Here is a 25,779-nt window from a genome sequence, read left to right on the forward strand (position 1 = left end):
CTAAAGATCATGTGGACAAGCCAGATGACTATTTGAGAAAGGTTTAATGGATGGATGAAACCAAAATAGAACTTATTGGTTTAAATGAGAAGCTATTATGTTCGGAGAAAACAACACACTCTATTCCAGCTTAAGAATCTCATCCCATCTGTGAAACATGGTGGTGATAGTATCATGGCTTGGGCTTGTTTTGCTGCATCTTGGCCAGGACAGCCTGCCATCATTGATGGAACAATGAATTCTGAATTATACCAGCAAATTCTAAAGGAAAGCGTCAGGATATCTGTTTAAGAACAGAGTCTCAAGAGAACGTGGGTCATGCAGCAAGACAACAACCCCAAGCACACAAGTCATTATACTAAAGAATGGTTAAAGAAGAACAAAGTTAATGTTTTGGAACGGCTGAGTCAAAGTCCAGACCTTAATCCAATTAAAATGTTGTGGAAGGACCTAAGCAAGCAGCTCATCGGAGGAAACCCACCAACATCACAGAGTTTAAGTGCTTCTGCACTAAGGAACGGGCTAAAACTCCTACATGTTATTGTGCAGGACTGATCAGCATTTACAAGAAACTTCACCTTCAGTTACTGCAGCAAAAGGGGGTCACACCAGATACTGAAAGCAAATATCCACATACTTTTGCAACGCACAGATATGTAACACTGGATAATCTTTTCCTCAATAAATAAATGACAAAGAAAATGTTTTTTGATTGGGTTCTCTTTGTCTACTTTCATGACTTATATGAAAATCTGATGATGTTTTGGGTCATGTTTATGTAGAAATATAGAAGGGTTCACAAACTTTCAAGCAGCACTGTATATTCACATAGAAATCAGCTATTTGAAATAATATTTCACAATATTGCTGATTTCACTGCATTTTAAATCAAATAAATGCAGCCTTGGTGAGCGGAAGGGACATTTAAAAATCTTATATCCTAACTTTGTGTATCAGATCCATGAAGGTTTTGGTTGGAATTTGACCGACTGGCCAACAGCCAAACACCTCATTCAGCGGTCAGTATATATTCGTCGTATTAATTTTCCAATGCTTCTTCTGTCTTGTTGGCCGCTATATTATAGGATGGAAAATTGTTGTGTACAAACCGGCAAAGTCTGGGATAAGTACCCAAATACCAGCTAACTGTAGGGTAACAGGATTTCTCAGAAACCTCCTCAAGGTAGCCAACGCTTCTGGAATTATACGAAATTCTGCATGAACATGGGGGAGTCTTGGTCTTGATTCATAAAATCGAAATTCATTCATTCTCCAGCTTGGATCGCATGCAACATCAGAAGTTGTTGACTCCCCAAAACAAGCAGTCTCCAGGATACAGCGAAGGAAAAACACGTCTCTCGCTCTCTGGCCCGTCACACTTACTGGAAGCATGTTCATTGCCTCAGAACTTCATAGTTGTATGGGAATTTACCCTGAGGAGGGCAATCAGGCTGTGTTAAGGAGTTCATTATGCTGCAGTCAGACGCTGGAGGAAGACCCGGGCGCAGACACCGCTTCTCTGATCGCCACTGTGCTGTTGTCATGGTTTCGGTGGTTATGAGGTATCAGATCTGGCTGGGGAAGAGCTGAGCAGTGCAACATCTGTATAACGGCTACCATCAAGAATCAAGCCATGGGTGCTAACAAGATGAGTTTATGCTGGACATCAAATAGTATTTATACAGGGAATGGCCAAAAATATCATATCAAATGAGTAATTCATATTGGTCACAGTCTTGTTTGTTTACTGTAAAATTACCAAAAAAAAAAAAAAAAAAGAAAGTTTTTGGATAATGCAACACGTTAAATACTTAAAAACATAGTTGTACTTATTTTTAATTAATTAATTATGTTATCTTTATATTTGGAACTTGATTAACACAAGTGTGGAAATACTGACATTTTAAATTAAAATTCTATACTATTTTGTCTAAATAAATTAAATTATGATCAAATAAACGTGATAAATATAAAACAAATAAAAAAATGAAATCAATCATTTTCAAATTACAACAGGATAATGTATAGTAAGAAAAGTCAATATATATATATATATATATATATATATTATTATTTTATTTTTATTATTATTATTTTTTTAAGATGGAAAATATGATTAAAAAAAAAAAAGTATATTAACTGATAACCAATATGACATCAACACCTCAATCTATCCCTTATGAACAGCAGTAAAACGAAATACCAGCTAAAGCATTTCAGCAAAATCAAATAAAGTTACACTGAAGGGATTATTACTGACTTTCTTACAGTGATACTGATCATGAAACAATGTAACATTCACACCTCAACACACACACAAAAAAATGTAGCAGACACACTTGTCTTTGTGTATTGCGTGTGTGTGTTTGGTGAATTAATGAGGACCCTGGACAGCAGATGGGGGTTTACCGATGGTGTCCCAAACAGGCGGGGAGGGGGACTGCTTGAACAAAGGCTAAGCTCTTTCTTATCAATTAGCGCTGCTAAAAAGCACATCTCTCGCCTCCATTAGCTCCACCACGTGTCTGCTATTCACCCCATTGTGTGGCAAATTAAATTACATCCCTCCATCTCGCCCTCTCTCCTCCTCCCCTCTCTAGGCGTCTTTTTCCCCCTAGTCGTTCTCTCTTTACACACACACACACACACACGTGCAACAGGCCACGGCGCTGCCGCTCCTCAGTCCATTGATCTGACAGGTCAGAGGCTGCTGGCCTATTCAATCCATCATATACTGCAGGAATGCTACAATACATGGGCCGTGTGCATTCAGTATTCTGTCTTTTTTTAATCACCCACAAGTTATTCCAAATCTTTCATGATGAGAACTTAGGCAGAATGTCCGTGCTGCTCTTTTCCATGCAAATAAAATAGATGGTGATTTAGCCACAAACTTAAGGTGTGATTCACTCTCAAATCTTATGAATCAGTTAAAAATGCCTCACGCAAGATGTGCTTTAATTCCATTTCTGTTACTTATAAAAACTTGTATGGTGTTTTTTGTTAGTTTTTTTTAAACAAATAAATCCCCATTCACTTTCTATGAGTAAAAAAACAGGACATTGTGCTTTACATTAACAGGATAGTTCACCCAAACATGAAAATTATGTCATTAATTAGTCATCCTCGTCTGAAAAAGGTAAAAAAGACATTGACAAATTAAAAATTAATAGAAGAAATCATTGAATAAAGTGGTTATTTTTGTTTTCTTTGCGCACAAAAACTCGCAGCTTCATAACATTACTGATGTTACATGGACCACGTTAACGATGTCCTTACTACCTTTCTGGGCCATAAAACGTTTCAGTTGTGTTGCTGTCTATGCAGGGTCAGAGTGCTCTCAGATTTCATCAAAAACATCTTAATTTGTGTTCTGAAGATCAACGAAGGTCTTACAGGTTTGGAACAACATGACAGAATTTTCATTTTTGGGTGAACTATCCCTTTAAGAATTGTTACGTTTTGCAGATGGAACATACTGTACAGGAGAAAATGTTCATGTTTGGGTGAACTATCCCTTTAATTATGCAAATTCAGAATGTTCAGCTTGTGTAATTGTTGCCTATACATTTGATTTTGTAACATTGAATCGCCTTTGCGAAAACTGTAATGAAGAAATAAAATGATCTGGAGGGGAACTGAAGTTAGTTTCGACACTTGACCTTGCAAAGTGGAGCTGTAGTCCTAAACTTTCACTCATGCGCACTTACGGCTAAAAATGATCTCTCTCTCTCTCTCTCTCTCTCTTGTTTTGTTTTACAGTTGGGGGAAGTGTGTGCAGGACTGATTAGCATCACTGTTTCCTCCTTTCCCATAACCCCCAGACCCCCGCCAGTCGTCTGTTTATTTTAACCCAGAAAAAATGGGCCTTGGCCTGCAAGGACGTGCCCCTCATCAGAGACAGCACTCTCCTCCAAACAGACACACACACACACACACACACACATCTATATACAAAGATACAGACATAGCACACACACACACACACACACACACACACACTGGAAGGTGCTTCCACACAACGTCATACACACACTTCTCAATATTAGCTCTGCAGTTTCTCCTCAATTCAACTGTCCAGTTGTCAAATCACGTAAAATGTAAGCCAGCGGTGCCAGAGCTGCATAACACAGCTGTCAGTGTGTGTGTGTGTGTGTGAGAGAGAGAAAGAGAGAGAGAGAGAGAGAGAGAGAGAGAGATGTGGGAGTTTACAGTGTGATTTTAATGGATGGAGCTGTGAGAACGTGTATGTTTGCACATGTGTGTCATTGGACTTTCTGTATGTGTAATTTGAGGAATGAAGTCTTGTAAATAAGACAAGTGGAGAAACGTAACATTTTAAAATATTATAATAAAATGGGTGAAACAGCATTTTTCCTGGACATGTCCTGGCCAGGACTTCTATTTTGGCTAAAATGTTCAGGTTTTTGCTATGTTTTCCTATTGACACTCTTTACAGTTCCCATACATTATATGTACAATTGCATTGCTTTGACTGTTCTCTGTAGATCCCAAAAAGTTATATTTTTGGCAACTGTAAAGGCCCTTTCATACAAAAAGTGAAATTAATAAGCCTCAGGCTGAAGGAAGTGCCTCTGCACCTCACTCCTGATTTCTCTCAACACGGGACAGGAGAGGAGGTAGTAAATAAATAAATAGGAAAGCAAAGTAACTTGTGTTACTTATTTGAAAAAAAAAAATAACTCAGATATACTCTTGTAAATGTAAAAGTACTTTACTAGTTACTTGAAAGAAGAAAAAAAAAGTAATATGATTACATAAGTCATGTTACTTGTAATGTTTTACCCCCAGCACTGGCTATTATTCAAACTACTTCTCAGTCATTACTTTCAGCATATAGCTCAGCATAATCGTACTTAATTAGTAAAATTACATTTTAATAAACATATTATTATCAATTTAAAGTACTTCACATGTGCTTTGGTATGTTGTAAAGAATGTTGAGTTTCTTGCACAGGCTGACTGTTTCTCTTCATAAGACCTCACTATGTAATTTTGTGTTGTCTGTCTGGCTTCCAGTGTCATCCGCTTCCAGCTGTACAAAACTGCGCAAACTGGTGTTTTCTTACCATATTATTTTAATGTATCGTCTTAAATTATAAGCACACTGGTTTGTAGTGCAAACAGTTTTACCGTTTACTGCACATTTATATCCTTCTCATTATTTCCCTACAGTAGCTAATGAATCCAGGACGTTATGTTGCATAACATATTAGCACAGGAACAGTTTCTTCCCTCACGAAATCCATCTCATGAACACCTGACAATAATTGTGGAACGCACACTATTTATACACTTATATATCTAACACACATACTTAGTCTACATTTCAATTTCAGCACATAATGTACCTGTACATACAACTGTCTATTTGTATATTTTTATTCCTTATTTACTTGTTCTATTTTTTAATTCTTCATTTTATTATCTGTGTTTTTTGTTCTGTCGCTGTCATTCTGTTGCACTGTGGTAGCTTCTGTCACGAAAAAAAAAAGTGTATATGTAAACATACCTGGCAATAAAAGCTCATTCTGATTCTGAATCGTAAATCTCGCTCCATCACAGAAAACAGCTTACGTCCACGTTGAAAATTAAGGTGGATATGCTTTTTTTGACTTTCAAAGTGATGGGAGGTGTGAACTTGCATTTTATGAATCACCAAGGACCACGGTTTCAGCTAAAAATACTGTTCTAAAAATGTTCTGTATTGTTCTACTGAAGAAAAAAGTCATCTACATATTGGATGCACTGACAGTCAGTAAATTAACAGCAAATCTACATTTTGGGGTAAAGTATCCCTTTAAAGTGGCCCTTTATTTCGTCCCAAAAAAATAAATAAATAAATAACATTTATGATTTGAAGTACACTACAAATGCAGATTCAAAAGAATTCAACATGGTTCTTTTTTCACAAGGGCTGATGATGATAAGAGTTTATTTGGCCTACTCTACTCAGTTTAAAGCATTTTATCATTGTTAGATCTCTAGATTTCTCTAGAATTTTATGTAGAAAATGCCTCCTTATTGTATAATGGTTGCGTGGTTTATCTTTGGAAACACACCGTGTGATAAGCAGCATTCACATCTGGACTGTAGAGAGCTAGAGTCTGCTCTATTTGTTACATGACTTCATACTAAATAGAAAAGTAGTCTACTAGTGCACGTTCTCTGTGAAATAGTACAGACAAATAGTTACTTCTTGATGGACTTGAGGAGCAACAGTGTCTGACACGTTGCAGAAAACTGACACAAGCTTTCCCTCTCCACATACAGGTCCCATATGTGTCGAACGCAAAAGCCGTTTACAGCGTGTCTCTGGTTTAACTGCCTGCACCTGCGCCTGCAGCCTACAGATGCAGGACTAGTACAGCTCTGCTGAAGCTGTCTGAAAACATGTGGGCGTCTGCGCGTGTCTATGTGTGTTATGGTGTGTCGCACGGCACGTTTCACGGCACACCTGGAAGCCAAAGGCCGGCCTGCTGTTCTAATAGTCATGGAATAAATTCCACCTTCGTTTGCAGCAATAATGCACTGGTTCGTTAAACATCATGAGCTTTCGCACGTGATTGGGTAGTATTAAAAAGGACAGAGGAAAAAATGACATCTGGAAAGCCAAATCATCTAGTCAAAAGAATTTTAGTCAATCTTCTCATTGGAAATTACATCAGGAACTAAATTTGGTCACATCTTTCCAAAAGATTTTGCTGTCGTGAAAGGGACGGAAAAACAGACATAATCCCGAACCGAAAAACAGAGTCTGTCAGCTCTGAGGTAACGCTTAACATCATAAAGTCATGTACCAAATTAGTAATAAGCGTGCATGACCACAGCGGCGCGTGAGCGGGCGGTTCCCATTCGCTCTCTATGGGAGCTAATCAGCAAATTACGTGAGGGATTGTGGGATTGACAGTGGAGCGTAAAGCGAGTTAGAACGTCAAAAAGTTGAGAAGTGCTAAACTTCAGGCAAATTATGGGTGATATTGCAAATCACAGATATCGGCTGAATTTAATTCAGTTTTCAAATGCGGTTTAGTACGGCAGAGCTGTGAGTGGGCCAACAAAACGTCTATTAAAATGACAAACTTTGCTTCTTTATGTAGTGTCATAATTACTACTGTTGTCTATGAAATATGGTTAAAGTTACTGCTGAATGTACTGACAAGCATTTATGATAAACTAAAATATACTTTAATGTCAAGCTTTTGTCATGTATTTAAATATATGTTCAACAACGTCGTTTGCACCACGTTCCTCCGCTACTTGATTCTTTTGTTTTGGTGCGTTAATCTGTTAAATTACTTTGTAGAACAATTAATGATAAATATATGTGCAATAGGCCACAAAAGGTGTGTTTAAATGATACACTGTTGGCCAAATTTCATTAAAGATGAAGGTGTCCCAATTTACCTGAATTCACCCATACTCTTTCAAAAAAGAGTACCTGAATTAATTCAGGTACATTAGGACACTTTTGCCATTGAGATTGGGAACAATGTAATATGGAAAAAATAACTTGTGTGTTAACTGAATGCAATGTTTTCAGACAATAACTGCATGCCATTTATAATTAAATGAAAATGTATTATTCTGGGTTTACGTTAAATGCAGTTAGATGAACTTGTTTTGACCCACTTAAGTAGGATTTCATATGTAGTTTCATAATTACTTTTGTTGCCTTTGAAATATGGTTAAAGTTACTGCCGAATGTACTGACAACCATTTATGATAAACTAAAATATACTAAATATCCTTTCTATTGAAACGTGTTTGTCATGTATTTAAATATAGGCCACAAAAAGTGACAAAATGACACGTTTTTAAAAGTTTGTGTGATGCATGTGCATGTGCTTGATGATTTCAGATCAAAGTATAAGGTAAAAAGTCACACTAACTGCTCCAGACGAGATCTTCTGGGTGACAGGAGGGCGGCCTGTTTCATTCTGACTAGCAGCTGTAGCAGTCCAACGGTTTTTGCACGCGGTGGCTTGGATGACAGTTCAAGAGAGTGTTTTGAGGTTACCGTCTCTCACAGGCGAGCTCGTTCACTTTAGATTTGACTAAACCGTGCCTCACCCATGACTAAAGAAACGATCTCTGGATTCTGCTGGCCTCCAAAAGCTCTCTAAACACACGGCCCATCGTATTAAATAAAACGCCAAACATCAGAGCGTTCACAGCGCTCACATGCATCACCTCCGAGGAAAGAGTTCAAGAGGTCGTTTTTTTCCAGTTGACGTTGTTTATGATGGTGCAACGTACTCAGGCCAAGCTGGAGGCTTTCAGTGAGTGGCTCCAGCAACAAACATCAGCAAATCCCATCAAACCCGACCCGGCCCGATCCCCCAGGGGCCCCGAGGCTTGGGAAAAGGACGGCCACTGCTGAGCCCTCGCGCCCTCGTACCCTTATGGCCTTGTGTCCCGTTTGGGGAGGTGTCAAGCGATAGTTGGTGCCACTGCTGGATCCATCCCAACACACACATGCACGTACAGATGGCGCATGTCGCCGCTTTTTCTGGCGTTTTGAAAAGCAGGGAGGCTGATGTCAAACACTGGGAGGAATGTTCTCATTCTGAATAAACATTTTTTTTTTTTTTTAAATGTCCTGCACAAAAATATCCAGAGCATGCAGTCACCTCCTCCTTCCAACGTCACACACACAAATAAAAACACGCACACACTCACACATGCACTGAGTGTGGCAGAGAAAACATTGTTCTCTGGGGGACGACGGGGACATTGACCCCCAAAGAGATGCTTTTACCAGATGCCTCACAGTTTCCTCCTCCCCAAATCTGAAGTGTGTGTCTGCGCACATGCACGTTTCACAGTCACACACACACAAAGATCTGTTTTACGCCAAACAGGCCTCAACTTTACATTGTGTCAAGAGTGTATTGACCTCATTCTGAGACATGCATTTTTTCTTAACTCTACAGTCAACTCGCAACCCATTTTATGTCTCAAATACGAGTGAAACAGAATTTTTAATGAGTTAAAGTGTCGGAAGGAATGATTTTAGCGATCAGGAATTGATTGGACAATGAAAAGTGGGCGTTATGTACCAGGACGAAGGGGAGGGGTTAAAAAAGTAAGAGGTATTTGTGATGTCAGACGAAAATGAAAGTCATTTTATTTTAATTTGAGTATTTAATTTTAAGCAGAGCACCTAAATAATACATATAATTCAAAAAAATAAATAAAAAAGATTAGGAAATTATATGAACCTATGAATTGTGCAAAAGAAAAAAAAAGTGTCTAAATAAAAAAAAATAATGTCTATAATATAAACAAAATATAAATGAAATGTATTAATGTTTACTTTAAAAATATTTGTTTATAATCTAAGAAAGATAATATTTGATGGTATTGATAATAATAATAATAATAATACAAATGCTTATGATAAACAAATGGATTTGTAATAATAATAATAATAACAACAATAATAAAAATAGTAATTATTATTATTGCTGTTGTTATTTAATGTTACTTTATTCTATATTTTATATATAATGTTTAGTTTATTTATGTTTGCCAAATTTTATAATCTATAAAAGGTAAATGCTGGACAAAGTATTAAAAAATGTCAATGATGATTGTTCAAACAGCATTTATTAATAAATCAGAAGATATACTGTTCATTAAGAAACTTGGCCTTGATTCTTTAATATCCCTCAAACACTCATCCCAGCACACACACACACACACAGCATGTTTTGTCTTACCGCTGGGGCTGAGCTCTGGTCCGGTGGGCACCTCCTGCAGGGTGATGTGATGGCCGTACAGGGGTCTGGGTGGAGCTGGGTTTTGTGGGTGAAACACGGCGGGAGGCTGCATATGAGGAAGCACAGTCACTGCCATCCCTCCACTCGACCTCTACAGAAACAAACACAACACAAACTACTGAAGCCAAAGCTGGGATGCTGCTGTTACTTGGGAAAGCCACAGAGATGATTGGATTATTTGCAGTTCACTTTAAACACACAATAGTAATAGAAATTTATATCTAAACCCTTTTTGTGTCAAAGGTCTTTTGTCTTTCAAGGGCTTTCATTCATGACCGCTTACCATCAGTGAACGGCAAAGATTTTTACATATGAAATTCCCTGTGTGGCCCGAGGCAGCTCGAGTTTCTGTTGAAGCAAAGCGCTTGAGAAGCAATTTTATTCTTTTGATCTCGGTGGGACTCTGACGTCAGGCCAGGAGAAAGGGAAGTCAGACAGTCAAAAGAGAAAAAAAAAAAAAAAAAAAGGGAAAATGAAAGAGACACTAGCAGAGAACTTTGCTGAGTCAACTGGTTCATTAACAGGGTCATACCACATTTTTTTGTTTTTATTTTCATAACTTATAACGTTAGTAAAGGCTAGCACCAAAGTAGTCATATTTTAATTATTATTATTATTTTTTATTTTATTTTATTAATTAATTTGTGTCAGCTCTGCCTTTAGGATATGCAAAAAAAAAAAAAAATCTAACATTTTGTTTGTTTTGCTAGCATGTCCAGCTCTTTTGTCTCAGAGAAAAGAAACATGTCATAACTTAAGAACTTAAACTATGCTCAAAACAAAATAAATGGATGATTATTTATAGGGTACAGTGTTTACATTAAAATAACAATCAGTATTCTGGAATCAGAGGTCATAGATTGAATATGTTTTGCAGAAAGAAAACTGATCCAGGATCAACTCTGACCTTTTAATACCCTCAAAAATAAGATCTGGTAAACACACAGAAGCATTAGCTACTCAATCTCCTAAATCCTCCTCTGCGATCTGCATCTAAGAGGCCAACAGATCCACAAACAGTCCTTCATCTGCGGGATGTTTTCTGAGAACAGCTTCTGGGGCTCATTCTGAGGGAAAATACCGCTTACAGAACAATTTGTGTCAGATAAAGGTCCATTGAAATAGCCAAATCAGCAAATCAACTTCCTTAGGCCAAAAGCACATGCCATCAAATGTAATTGTGTAGAAGATGTGTGTGTACAGTAAATAGGCATTGTCCTCGGCTTGTTGACAGTCTCGGTTAACTTCTTGAAAAGAATGTTTAAGACTGATGAAACAATGCAGTATTTGTGACCAAAGCGTAACGGCCTTCAGTTTGGAGGAGATTGTTGTGCGCTCTTGTTTTAGAAACCTGATATGAAATCTCCAGCTGCACGCATGACTCAAAAATCATGTCCCATTTTCAATGGGGTTTTGATTCATGTTGTGATGTTCACTGCTGGGTACAGGAACAGGTTAACTGGTATCAGCATATCTAAAGCATCTTTGTGGTGAATAAATCAGCATTAATGCAGGGCGAGCGCATGCGTCTGCTCTAGATTATCTGTCTGAAATGTTATCTGTCTGCAAAAAAAAAAAGAGAGCTTCTTTCCATTTCGAAGAAGCTGCAAGCTTTCTTTGATATGATTTATCAAGACTAAAGTGTTGAGCGTGGCTGGTTGTGGTGCAAATAATAATTTGCCGTGTGGCTGCCACAGGTGCCACGGCTGGAGTTCATTTAGAGCAGCTCTCGTGCTTTTTGAAGATAATGTAACTGTAAAGTTAAAGTGACAACGTGAGTCCAGCCATTTTATTTTTTTAGTCAAAACAAAAAGCTCATATTTTACTAACATACATTATGTTATAGCATAACAAACATTATAACTCACACATAATACTTAAATCCAAAATCTTCCAAAAAATATTCTACTTCCAAATTTCATATTTAATTCAATGTGTTACTTGCCATTTTCTTGTAATTATTTGTGAAATTGAATGTCTGAGTGAAAATTGTTTCTAATTGAATCCCGCACCAAATGTAGTGCATGCACAATAATTGGACACTGGAGTTTTAAAAGCTTCAAAATTACACAAAAGCAACATAACTAGTGTTGTGAACTGAATCAACAAATTCAAAGAAACAAACAAACAAATTAATGAATACATTTTGGAATATTTGTTTATGATATATTATATTTTATTATATATTTTATAAACACACCTACATTACATGTAATATAAAAATGTGTTATTTGAAAAGTAACTATTTAAATTACAGAAAAAAAAAAGCTGTAAAATCACTTAAGATATAATGTTACACAAAAAGGTTACCACATATGGTTAAGGTCTTGTGGCTATATTATTTGAACAGTGAGTGTTTTAATGCTTACAACAAAGCTTCAAAATGACACAAAAGTGTATTTAAAGTATCACAAAATATCATCAAAATAGTATACAGGTGCATCTCAATAAATTAGAATGTTGTGGAAAAGTTCATTTATTTCAGTAATTCAACTCAAATTGTGAAACTCGTGTATTAAATAAATTCAGTGTGCACAGACTGAAGTAGTTTAAGTCTTTGGTTATTTTAATTGTGATGATTTTGGCTCACATTTAACAAAAACCCAACAATTCACTATCTCAACAAATTAGAATATGGTGACATGCCAATCAGCTAATCAACTCAAAACACCTGCAAAGGTTTCCTGAGCCTTCAAAATGGTCTCTCAGTTTGGTTCACTAGGCTACACAATCATGGGGAAGACTGCTGATCTGACAGTTGTCCAGAAGACAATCATTGACACCCTTCACAAGGAGGGTAAGCAGCAAACATTCATTGCCAAAGAAGCTGGCTGTTCACAGAGTGCTGTATCCAAGCATGTTAACAGAAAGTTGAGTGGAAGGAAAAAGTATGGAAGAAAAAGATGCACAACCAACCGAGAGATCAAGAATTTGGGTGAACTTCACAAGGAATGGACGGAGGCTGGGGTCAAGGCATCAAGAGCCACCACACACAGACGTGTCAAGGAATTTGGCTACAGTTGTCGTATTCCTCTTGTTAAGCCACTCCTGAACCACAGACAACGTCAGAGGCGTCTTACCTGAGCTAAGGAGAAGAAGAACTGGACTGTTGCCCAGTGGTCCAAAGTCCTCTTTTCAGATGAGAGCAAGTTTTGTATTTCATTTGGAAACCAAGGTCCTAGAGTCTGGAGGAAGGGTGGAGAAGCTCATAGCCCAAGTTGCTTGAAGTCCAGTGTTAAGTTTCCACAGTCTGTGATGATTTGGGGTGCAATGTCATCTGCTGGTATTGGTCCATTGTGTTTTTTGAAAACCAAAGTCACTGCACCCGTTTACCAAGAAATTTTGGAGCACTTCATGCTTCCTTCTGCTGACCAGCTTTTTAAAGATGCTGATTTCATTTTTCAGCAGGATTTGGCACCTGCCCACACTGCCAAAAGCACCAAAAGTTGGTTAAATGACCATGGTGTTGGTGTGCTTGACTGGCCAGCAAACTCACCAGACCTGAACCCCATAGAGAATCTATGGGGTATTGTCAAGAGGAAAATGAGAAACAAGAGACCAAAAAATGCAGATGAGCTGAAGGCCACTGTCAAAGAAACCTGGGCTTCCATACCACCTCAGCAGTGCCACAAACTGATCACCTCCATGCCACGCCGAATTGAGGCAGTAATTCAAGCAAAAGGAGCCCCTACCAAGTATTGAGTACATATACAGTAAATTAACATACTTTCCAGAAGGCCAACAATTCACTAAACATGTTTTTTTTTATTGATCATATGAAGTATTCTAATTTGTTGAGATACTGAATTGGTGGGTTTTTGTTAAATGTGAGCCAAAATCATCACAATTAAAATAACCAAAGACTTAAACTACTTCAGTCTGTGTGCACTGAATTTATTTAATACACGAGTTTCACAATTTGAGTTGAATTACTGAAATAAATGAACTTTTCCACGACATTCTGATTTATTGAGATGCACCTGTATATGACTTGTTGCACTATATTGCAAATCTTCTAAAGCCAACAGTCCAAAATTCAAGACATAACCATTAATAATCTTGTGCTTTTAAATACAGATCATTAATTGAGTTGAACTCAACTGTTAATGGATCGTTTCGATTAAAATAAAACTTCAAAGAGTGATTCATACAACTACTTTTCATTACCTGACAATGTCAAGATTTTCCATGAATAACCACAAAGATTTCAATCAGTTCCTTGCACAAAACTAACAAATAGCTTCAGAGGATTTGGATTATAGTGCACAAGTCATATGCACCACTTTTGTGATACTTTCATGGTGCTTTTTTGGTCATTTTGGCGCTTGACAGACCCGGTTCACATTCACTTCAAATAAGTCTAGTTCATAGTTCATTTTCACATCAACTATTCCTAAATCTGCACACATAAGAGATGCTCTGTATTTAACACTGTGCCTAATAGAAAGAGAAAGTGTGTCCACTTTTATATTCCCTAAGTGTCAACAGACAGGTTGTGAACTGACTTTACTGTGGCGACAGAAGCCGCTGTATCTGAGCTACTGTCTGTCTCCAGGGCTGTTCTTCATGAAGGGAGGCGTCCGCAGCCTGACCGACTGCCCATCTGATAAACCTGCTGTTGAGTTAAGACTGTTGTTATCAGCCGAGACCTGGCAGCAGCTTTATAGAACTGAGCTCATTGGAGGATCATGCTTAGGCTGTCTGAAAGTCCCTTGCTGGAGTCATGGGGAGCGGAGACGAGAAGTCGAGAGCGGAGAGAGATACAGATGATGGTTGAGGGAGAGACGGAGGAAGTAGGGAGGACGGCTGTAGGATTTATGGGGTACAGGAGGGTCCCGTCCCATACAAAGGGCAATGCCACCCTTGCACCCATTGACATCGCTGGGATTTCTGATGATGAGCGGGACATTAGTGGTACAACATCAGGATGTTTAAAGAGGAAACTAGAGATGGGGATTGTAAAGAATTGAATGATTCTGGTTCTGATTCCTCATAAGGATTCAGAATCCTTAATGGTTCCATTACATCTGCTTTTAAAACATTTAAAGCATAAATACCCAGAAAAAAAAAAGATATGCATCTCCATTGCCAAATGCATAATTATTGTAAAAATTAACTCTTAACTTTTTTGCAGTCTCATAATTGGCCTTTGCTATATTTAGGCCTTACATCAAAAACAATGTAAGTTGCTTTGAAAGCATGCATCTGTCAAATGCATGAAATGTACTGAAACAAACAAAAACATGGTAATATTTCATTTGTTTAATTTTATAAAATAATGTTGATAATGCATGGAAAAATGTAATAAGAATTAGCTCATAAGAGTCATTCATGTGCGAACTGGATGACACTGGTTGTGTTGTGTGTGTTTTGATTCATTTAAAGATACCGACTCTAAAGAATCTTTTTTTTTTTTTTGGTAACTAGACTACCTGGTTGCATTTTTTTTTTTTTAGATTCTCGAAGAAGAATGGACATATAAACGTCATTCACTCTGTAACCACTACATTGGTTAGTCTAGTTATTGTTATTATTATTATTATTTACTTAAAATAACCTGATCATGAGACTTGTTCATTCGGGAATTGGACTGCACTAGTTGCGATGTGATATGAGTCATATGGAACGGGAATTCGATTATGCTGGTTGAGCTGCATGTGTTTTTTGATTCACTAAGAAGAATGGACTCATGCCATTTGTTCTGGAATCACTACACTTTAAGCTTTTTTATTCACTTAAAAGAACAAGCTAATAAGATTTATTCATTTATTCAGTGATTCACTAATAAGAACTGGCTCATAACATTCATTCGATCGGATATTGGACTACACTTTATACATTATATGTGTTTTTGTTTGTTTGTTTGTTTGTTTGTTTGTTTTTAAGAACCAACTCATTAGAGTTTTGCTTGTGAATTGAACTGCACTTGGTTGCACTTTATGTTTTTTGATTCATTTAAAGGAACTGACTCATAAGAGTTATTTGGCTGGGAATTTGATTATGCTGGTTGTGCTGTGTGTGTGTGTGTGTGTGTGTGTGTGTGTGTGTCATAATTCAATAAGAATGTATTCATAAGCATCATTTGTTCTGGATCACTACACTGTTACATTAAGATTTTTTTGTTGTTGTTTTGTTAAAAGAACCAGCTCATGAGATTTATTCATTTGGGAAATAGACTGCACTGGTTCCTTTGAATGTTTGTTGTTGTTGTTGTTGTCATTGTTTTGTGTGTGCTTCACTCATAAGAACCAGCTCATTTCAGATTAATTTGGTTGTGTATTGAACTACACTGGTTGCACTGTATGTTTTTCTGATTCATTTAAAGCAGTGTTTCCCAACCAACGTGACGGGTTGTGGGGTGTGCCGTGGAAAATTATCTAAAACTTCCATATCTCTATTATATTTTATTATTATTATTTTAAATCAGTGCTATTGGTCATCGTTATGTCTGTTTATGGGGTTTACAAATATTTAACCAATGAAAAGCATTCAAAAGAGCTTGTGACTAAACCTCGTAACTCCATTGGATCCTCAAATTGTCAGTCAAACCTCATAACTCCACCCCGCCTCCATTAAGAATGAAGGGCCGCGACGCGCAGTTTGAAGACAGACGTCTACTTCACAATGCAAGGGTAAATAACTGATGTTTGAACAAGAGCAGCGTTTCCTTTACTCAAGAAACGCTGTCTATGAAGGTTAATGTTTTTGTATGTTTAAAGAGCAGTCTCTCTTAGCATTTGCTGTCTAGTTGTAGCCAATACACTTTTGTACGTTTTAAATATCCTGTGTCCTGCGGTTTGTCTTTTATATCGTGAGATTTTGGTCAAATGTATTTAACAACAAGAGAAACTGAGTGCCCATATAGCTACAATAAACTTTAAAACTGCAAACTAATGAAAACCTGATGCTCAGATGTGGCCGTTCTAATGATGGACAAAACACAGATCTCTGTCAATTGGTCGACGAAAACCTTGTTAACTGCATTTGAGTTTGATTTTAAGAAATTAAGTGCAAGTGTCTGATCATATATAAAGCCAAAATATCAACTCTGAAGACGCAATGTTTAATTAGGCCCTCTCTCTCTCTCTCTCTCTCTCTCTATATATATATATATATATATATATATATACACATATACATATACATACATATACATATATATATATATATATATATATATATATATATATATATATATATATATTTGTGGTGTGCCTTGGGATTTTTACATATCAAACCTGTGCCGCGGCAGAAAAAAGGTTTGGAAACACTGATTTAAAGAACCAACTCATAAGAGTTTTGTTCGTGAATCGGATTGCACAGGTTGTGCTGTATTTTTTGTTTGTTTGTTTGTTTCGTGATTTATTGAATGGACCAACTCATAAGAGTTCTGTTCTTGATTTGGACTGCACTGCTCTTACTGGAATCTCGAAAGTGAAAGTGAAACTAAAAAGCGATCGTGCATTTGAAAGCAGTTTCAATCCCCCGCATATTATTAGCGGCTCCCTGATGCCTGCATTTTATATACAGTATAATTACCCAACGATATAACTGCGAGAGAAAGTATTGAAATATATATTTTCCCTGTGTTTCCTTCCTGCTGTGTGAGCTATACTGAAACGAGCTGCACTGTGAAACAGCCAATCAGAGCAGAGCTCAACATTATTATTCATGACCCTTCCAAATAAGGTAATAACAGACCATTTCATTCTAGGGACAAATCCTAGGGTTGTAAATGTTTTTTTTATTTTTTATTATGGTTCGTGGACCCAGTTCCCAATCCTAGAGGTACAGTAACGCTTTTTTCCACCATGCTTTGAAACCCAAATATCAGGAATGCAAATATGATGCATTTGAAAAGTGGATGTCGTGTCAACAGATACTTAAGCAGAAACAGTAACACCAGGCAATCTTGTTCTTTCAGTCTGTAGTGCTAATGACACAGACAATATCTGCCTGTCTTCCTCAGTTCACTCGTCTTCATAAGAGAGCGAGGGGTGGAGGGGATGTTCAGGGGGAGAGATGAGATTAGAGAATGTCTTTTCTTCTTCAGCGCATGCAAATGAATGAACCAGGAGGGAAGCCCCCTCCTCATAGCCTTTGACCGTAGTGGGAGACAAGCGTCTCGATTTCAAAAGCCACGAGGCCACCTGAGCAGATTAGCTGTATGGTGAGTCCCTGCATGAGGAGGATGGGCCGCTGCGGATTAGCATGCGACCCTTTCCGACTCAAACACTAACAGCCCTGTCTGTGCATACTGATGCCTGAATGTCCTGCCTAAATCTTTATTAGACACCTTTGATTCTGCACTCACCTGTGCAGAATCCCAATGTGCCCCAGCCGACTCCTCGCCAGGACTGTTAAAATGTTCCCTTTTACAAGCGCCCAACAAACTACCTTAACCCCTCTGACCTCTAGACGGGGCGGATGGGGGTTAAAAGGAGGTAAATGTTTTTTCCCTTTAAGCATTCCCATACTAATTCTTCCCCACCCTTTGTATTGAGCGTTTATTTAAATTGAGTCGAGAAAAACCTGTAGCTCTGGAGTCATACGCAGCGTTCTGTGTGCAAACAGTGTTCTGCATTCAGGGGAAGATTTGGTGTCACCTGCGGGTTCACATTTATTTAATGCCACTGAAATCACATTGATATTCACCTTTGCATCTGCTCAGATAATAGCAAATGTGTATGAAACACCTGGATGCAAGAAACCTGAGGTGACAGAGCTGGAATATTATGCATTAACAATGCATAAAATAAAGGATATGTTTTGACTGAACTGAAACTGAACACTTAAAGGGACATTATGATATATATAATATATTTAGTTTTTATTTAGTTCACAAAAAAATGAAAATTCTGTCATCATTTTCTCACCCTGAAGTTGTTCCAAACCTGTATGAATTAATATTATGATGAGACACTGGGCCAGTTTTATGAAGGCTTTATTTTATGCTCATAATCTATATTTTTTTCAACAAATACATACACTATCTTTGCTCATAAAACTTTTTTGTATTATGTTAGCTGTATTTAAATGATTAGCTGTATATAAACTATTTAAACTGTGATTTTTACAGTTGTTTTATGGTTTCAGTGGTTACATCATTATGTTTTAACGCCAACAAAGTAAAATGTTGCACAAAAAAAAGATCTTGTGGCTATACTACTGAACATGTGAGTATCTTAATGCTTACGGATTGGCTTCATTCAGTTCCTCACATATATTTGGCAGATGTTTTTATCTGAAGCGACTTGCAATGCATTCAAGGTACACTTTTTATCAGTGTTTTGTCCCAAAAGAAGGGACAAGTGGAAAATATTTTTTTGTATTAATCAACATTATGCCACAAATGCTGTTAACTATGCTTAAAACTCAGAAAAGTGAGAGTGAATATCATGCCAACAGATTCTGGGGTTGAGTTTGTTGTAATAACCAGGAGTGTGTGTTCACTTGTTTCTTACACATGGCTAGTGGGCAGCTCAGGAGAAACAGAGGTGATTTATAGTGGAAGGTGGAGGTCTTACCATTACACCCAGACAGTCAGGCGGTTGAAGAGCCTGACAGGAGGAAACTGGATCCGAGTAGTAACTCATTCTACGAGCTGGAGCTGCCGTGATGGAGGCCTGCGGACAAGAGACAAACACACACACACACGAGAGGTGAGGACCTCAATCAATCTCACACTGTTTATCCCAGAGACGAGCTCCACCAACCTGGATTAGAAATAACCTGCCAATCAAAGCTAAAGATGACATGCGGTGAGCCAAATGCAGCAGAAGGGCGGGAACTGATGGTGAAGCGATAGAGCCTTCTTCTATTGCAATGTTATGTTGCTTAAGTGTGTCTTAATCAACCGGACTGGGTGGTGATCAGATATATCAAAGCAGAGTCATCGTACATTTTTAAATTCGCATGACTTTAAAAGAAAAGACTTTGACTGTGTCATTGCTTACTTCTATGTAAATAAGTACAATCTAGTAAAAATAGTGGTCAGCTGATACAGCTTCTTCAGTGGTACTGATAATGAGACAGCAAGAGAAATCAACACTTTATTGCTGAAAAAAAATTACAATTTCAACTAACTTTTTCAGCTATATATACAGTATATATATATATATATATATATATATATATATATGTGTGAGTGTGTGTGTGTGTGTGTGTGTGTGTGTGTGTGTGCGACTATAAAAATAATATATATTAAAATAAAATTAATATACAAAATACTGATATATACAGTATTATTATTATTAAATAAAATATGCATTTTGAAAATAACAAATAATTGCCAACAAGGTTTGGTTGTCAGCCAATAATATTTAAAAATACAATCAATCAATCAATCAATCAATCAATCAATCAATCAATCAATCGACCAATCAATCAATCAATAAATAAATGTAATGATTAATTGGTTATTCAATACAATACAATTAATCATTATTAAATAGTAGTAAAAATAATAACCTACACTCTAAAAAGTGTTGGATTAAATACAACCCAGCACTGCGTAAAATATGGATGAACACAGCAATTGCGTTGTATTTAACCCAGCATTTTTAGAGTGTAAGAATAATACACTGATCAAATACAGAGCAATAAAGTTCAGAAACAGACCAGAGTCTGGCGTCTGTCTCTTACTCCTCCTTCTCTACCCTCCCCTCTCATTCTGTCAGTGTCTCCTTACTGCCATCCCTTTATCATTGTTTACTAGAGCGGGCATTAGAGAGAGAGCTGGAGCCCAGCTGTGAGGATTCTGTTTCTGGAGCGACTTCATGATGAGCACATGGACGAGCTGGCCAACTACTGAGGATTCACCTAAAACAGCAGCGTGTGTGCATGTGTGTGTGTGTGTGTGTGTGTGTGAGAGAGAGAGGAACATCTTGAAGTGCTTAGAGTGTGGCAACTGATGTTCCTCTGAGTCAAAGGTTGAGGTGACTGTCACATATGGATCTTCCAGAGGTTATCACAACACTCTCTCATTCAGCACAATGAACATCGCTATTCCAAATAGCAAGAACACAGTTTAGCTGATTAAATAATAATAATAATAATAATAATAATACTACATCTGCTTTTTCTGTTTGTACAAACTATATAAATTAGATTTTTGTATATCAATTTCAGCCTATATGAAATTTTGTTATAATGACATTTTAACCATATAAGCTACAATGCAGAATGTAAAACTGAAAACATCTTAAAAGTTTTTTTTCTTTCCTCAGACAGTTGAAAAAGAAAAAGAAAAATTAATTAATTAAAAAAAAGATGGATTTAAAAGTCATATTTGAAGCGATAAAGTTGCAAAACATTGCCAAATCAGCTCGTCGTAACAAGACCGATCGTTTCCCGTCAGTATTATCAGGTTCCTCGCGATTCTTCCCGATCCACAGTGAGTTCGGAGCGCGGCTCCGGCGCGGACAAGCCCTCCACTACAGCTAATCGACGGAGGATAGAAACAAACTTCGTTCTTACCGTGATTTGCTGGAGTCGCTGGAGGCTGTTGGCGGTGGGCTGGCTGTCAGCTGGTGTTTGTACCTGGCTCGTCTTTGGAGAGGAAGGATAAAGCGCACTTGCTGGAGTCCCACCCTCTCCAATCACTGCGCTCCTCCAAAACCAGTCCGCACTCTCCACATCCAACAAGTGTCCAGCCATCCAGACCTACGGGAACAACGGCTTTATATGGGGACACTTTCAAATTCTGGTTTAAATATTCAGATAATAAATTACATTAATGAACCTTTAAATTGATCTTCGAATCAATTACAAAAAAAAAAAAAAAAAAAAAAAATCTCCAAGACGATGGTGGTAGTGGTGGATGATGATAATGTGTGTGTTAAGTCTAGTATAAATGTATTTATTTATTTATTCATTCATTTATTTACTGTTTGTTTGTTTGTTTTTGTTATACTTTATTTTTGTAACTACTTTAAACATGTCAAGTTTCTAAATGTTACCTTTATGTTGGCTTCACATTTAGATTTAATTAATCTAAAAATGTCAACTAATATTTGTAATAATAATAATAATAATATTTTTTTAAACTATGTTAAACACATTTTTTAGACTTACATTTTTAAGCACACATTTAGATTTAATGACACTGAAAATGTTGAGTAAAACTCCTAATAATTTGTATAATAATAATAATAATAATAATTATTATTATTATTATTTTATTTTTAAATTGCTTCAAACATGTAAAATTCCTAAATGCAATCTTTATATTTATCACTTTTATACCATTAAAAAAAAAAAAACACTAAAACACAAAGTTACTAATTTTTAAAATTAATAATAATAGTAATGCCAATAATTAGTAGTATAGTAGAAGTAAATAAAATAATTAGAAAAAAAAAAAGTCGTTATAACTTTTTTATTCATTTATTTGACAAATAAAATTAATTTTTCAATGTTATAAAATGGTCAGTTTTCCTGATATGAGACTTTTTGACAGCTTTAGGCACATTTTATACATTTTGTCTTTACGCACATGATGTGAGCTACTGATACTGTTCATATCAGTTATTCACACTAGCTCTTCCTGGACTTGACTGCGTAACAAAGGTTGAAGAGGAAGCGGAGCGAATGAGTTTTCCCAGTTCCTCCGTCAGTGTCCAGCAGCCTGCGCTGATTCGGTCAGGCTCTGGAGGAAAATGTCCATATACAGAGGAAGAGGAAGAGCGCGCCCGATGGGGGTCACAATGAGTGGATTTCCTCCGGTCACGTCTGTGTCCAGCAGGTTGCTGGGCCGTGGAGAGGAGGAGAGCGTCAGGGAGAGGTTTAGGGAGCGGTTTTTGTTTGGAAATACTGTCCAAGGTCCCTCTTTATGCTGCTGGTGGGAGGAAGGCAGTTTTGGGCCGGAGTGATGATGTGCTGCTGAGTTAGGATGAGTTTTGGATAGAAAGGAGAGGAGAAAAGAAGCTATTTATCATCTGTGATTCCTAAATACAGCTGCGTCGCTTTGACCAGATGAACAAAAAATGACGAGGCCTGGGTGGCCATGACCTGTGTTTGTATATTCATGTGTGTATGTGAGAGAGACTCCACCTGTGTGTGACAGAATACAGTGCGAGAGAAAGCCTGGATTGTCCTCTCTTATGATCTGATCTGGCCTTGCTTGAGAAAACAACACATTTACTCAGAAGTGGCAGTTGTGTAATCACATCTCTCTGTTTATGTGCATGAATAGCAGTGTTGTTTTGAGACACTGTTATAGCTTATAATATTTTACTTTTATATTTTCTGTTTTAATTCAAATTTTTGTTTTAGGTTTATAAACACACACACACACACATATATATATATATATATATACATATATATACACATATATATATATATACACTATAGTTTTAGGTTTAGGTTTAGGTTTTAGTTAATTTAGTCATCAGTGTAAAACTAAATGAAAATGAAAAATTGAGAAATATTTACTTGGCAACTACCTAAAATAAAATCACTTTTAAAATATTTTACTTTATTAGTAATAAGTATTTTTATTTCAAGTAACAAAAACAATACTGTTATTTGAATAAAAATATAATAAAATATGCTTTTTTTTTAATTTATCTATCAGTTAGTGTTAAACATATATTTGGCATAATATACTGTATGTATTGTTCACTCAGACTTCCTAACTTCCTCTTTATAATAAATTTAATTTTTGTGTTTTGTTTCAATGTCTTCAGATTTATTTATTTTTTAAATATATATATATATATATATACATTTTTATTCCAGTTTTAGGTATTTTACTCATCAGGTTAAACTAAATGAAAATGAGAAATTTGGAAATGTTTCCTTGGCAACCACCTGAAATAAAATATATTTTTAAAATATTTTATTCTAATGTTGTTGTTTTTTCAAGATTATAAATAAAACAAAATATTATTGGAGTATGTTTTACAAGAAAATGTTATTTATGTCTTTTTACATTAAGATTTAACATTTACTTCAATGTGTTACTTGCCTTTTTTTTGTAATTAATTGTGAAATTTACTAGCAATTTTTACATTTTTTTGATACGATTTTTTATTTTTATTTTTTCCTAGTAATAACCCTGGTGAATACACAGCATTATGTCTAAGAAATTATTTTCCAGATGATTATGTCCCTATTTTCTCCCATCAAACTCAAACAGCCCACTCAAAGCACTTAGTTTTTATCAGCGGGCCATTCGCATCTCGTCTGAAACACCTTGCGGGTGAGTGATAAGCCCTCCGCGGCTGCCCCGCTCTCATTTGTTTGAATTAGAAAGTGCGTGGTCAAAGATCTTCCATGCGGGTCCTTGAAAGTAAATCTGGAGGTGCTTTCAAGTCCAAGGTGAGAAGCGTGAAGAAGTGGCATGTCAACCTGCGCTCTCTGTCTCAGACGGGAATCTCTCTGAAGCCGGGCAAAGCAATCCCAGAGGGCTTCGGAAGGGCCAACACGTCAGGGGCAAGAGGGGAGCTGCGTGACTTATGGCCATGTGCTGAGAGAAGCAGGAGAAAAAAAGAGATAGGTGGGGCAAGACGCGCCCCTTCTGATGAGCCAAATTGAATAAAAGGCAGTAAATGTGATCCAGATCTTCCCCGTGTGCCCACAATGCTGTTTCAATTAGCATGATGATGGCTTCAAAGGAGAGGCCTTGATGCTCTTCTGCTCCACATGATCTCCTCTCATCACCTCCTGCACGCCTCGCGCCTCCCTTATCACTCCAACACCTCTCGCTCGCCCTGTGAAACATTCCGCTTCTCTCTTTCCCCTCTTATGTGGGTGATTCTTTTGTTTTATTGTGTTGTAGTTTAGAATTCACTGTAGATTTAAACCTTTATTTATTGGTTTAGTACATCAGGTTTAACTACATAAAAATAAATAAAACAAAACGTTTATTTGACAACTATACCTAAATTTAAACACTTAAACATTTTATTTTTAACATTTATTTCAAGTAACAAAGTTGTATTCATTCATTCAATCATTCAGTCATTCATTCGTTTTTTTTTTGTTGTTGTTTTTTTTGACAGAATATATGTATTTTAGATTTTTAATATCTCTATGACACAAAAGTTTTAAAACTAGGACAATTCTGTTTTTCAAAAACTTTCAAATCAACTACGTGCTTGTGTTATTTTTTTCTTTTTATAACCCAGTCATTATCACCATGCTAAACAATTTGATATTTTTTTCATAAAATATAAAATAAAAAACTAAAATGAAATAAAATAAAATAATGATACAAAACTGATAGCAAAACCCATCTCTGCTGCCAGAGACCGTTTGAAGATTAGAAATGCAATGAATATTTATTTCTAAACTAATTTAATTTTTATCAGATATTATTATTATTAAAATATTTTCAATTTATTTTTATTTTATCATCCAGTCGCATTCATTTTTAATTTAGTTAACAGTTTACTCACTATAAGCAAAAGTGTGTGTGTTTTTTTTTTTTTATATATATATTTTAGATAATAATAATGTTTTAAGAACAGGTTCATTTATTTTTATTTTTACTTTTAATTATTTTTTAAATTGGTTTCTTTGAATAAAATTCTGTTTTGGTATTTTTCAATTTTTCTTGCAATTGTGATTTCTCATCTCACAATTTTTCTTCTCAGAATGGCAAGTTTATATCTCACAATTATATGTTAAGAAAATTGAAAAAAAAAATGTCAGAATTGTCATATAAAATGTTAGTTACCTTTTTATTTTTAACTTTTTTACCTTATTTATTTACGATGATAGATAGATAGATAGATAGATAGATAGATAGATAGATAGATAGATAGATAGATAGATAGATAGATAGATAGAAGGGGTGGCACGATACATGTATTCGTACCGAACCGTCACGGTACGGACATCTCGGCTCGGTGCACGAGGCCTTACAACGAAATGCCATGAGTTGTGCACTTGAAAACAAAGCCCCCTAGACAGTGACCATGTGCTGATTCTGAATGCGTCTCTCACATGGAGACAAGGGAGTATA

At 36.5% G+C, this 25,779-nt stretch overlaps 1 protein-coding gene across 2 annotated transcripts in view; it reads right to left on the minus strand.

Annotated features, from left to right (window-relative positions):
* Positions 1 to 22,344, minus strand: part of ets1 (v-ets avian erythroblastosis virus E26 oncogene homolog 1) — a 54,342-nt gene extending 31,998 nt beyond the window's left edge. For both annotated transcript variants that reach the window (XM_058750689.1, XM_058750688.1), the window contains exons 1-4: positions 22,303 to 22,344; positions 21,285 to 21,470; positions 19,334 to 19,432; positions 9,747 to 9,897 (exon numbers count right to left, since the gene is read on the minus strand). In XM_058750689.1, coding sequence (XP_058606672.1) covers positions 9,747 to 9,897; positions 19,334 to 19,432; positions 21,285 to 21,470; positions 22,303 to 22,329 — 463 coding nt within the window. In that variant the 5' untranslated portion in view covers positions 22,330 to 22,344. The remainder of the gene's footprint in view (positions 1 to 9,746; positions 9,898 to 19,333; positions 19,433 to 21,284; positions 21,471 to 22,302) is intronic.
* Positions 22,345 to 25,779: the final 3,435 nt, after the last annotated feature.

This window comes from Onychostoma macrolepis, chromosome 18 (genome assembly GCF_012432095.1).
Source record: "Onychostoma macrolepis isolate SWU-2019 chromosome 18, ASM1243209v1, whole genome shotgun sequence".
NCBI classification, from domain to species: Eukaryota; Metazoa; Chordata; class Actinopteri; order Cypriniformes; family Cyprinidae; genus Onychostoma; species Onychostoma macrolepis.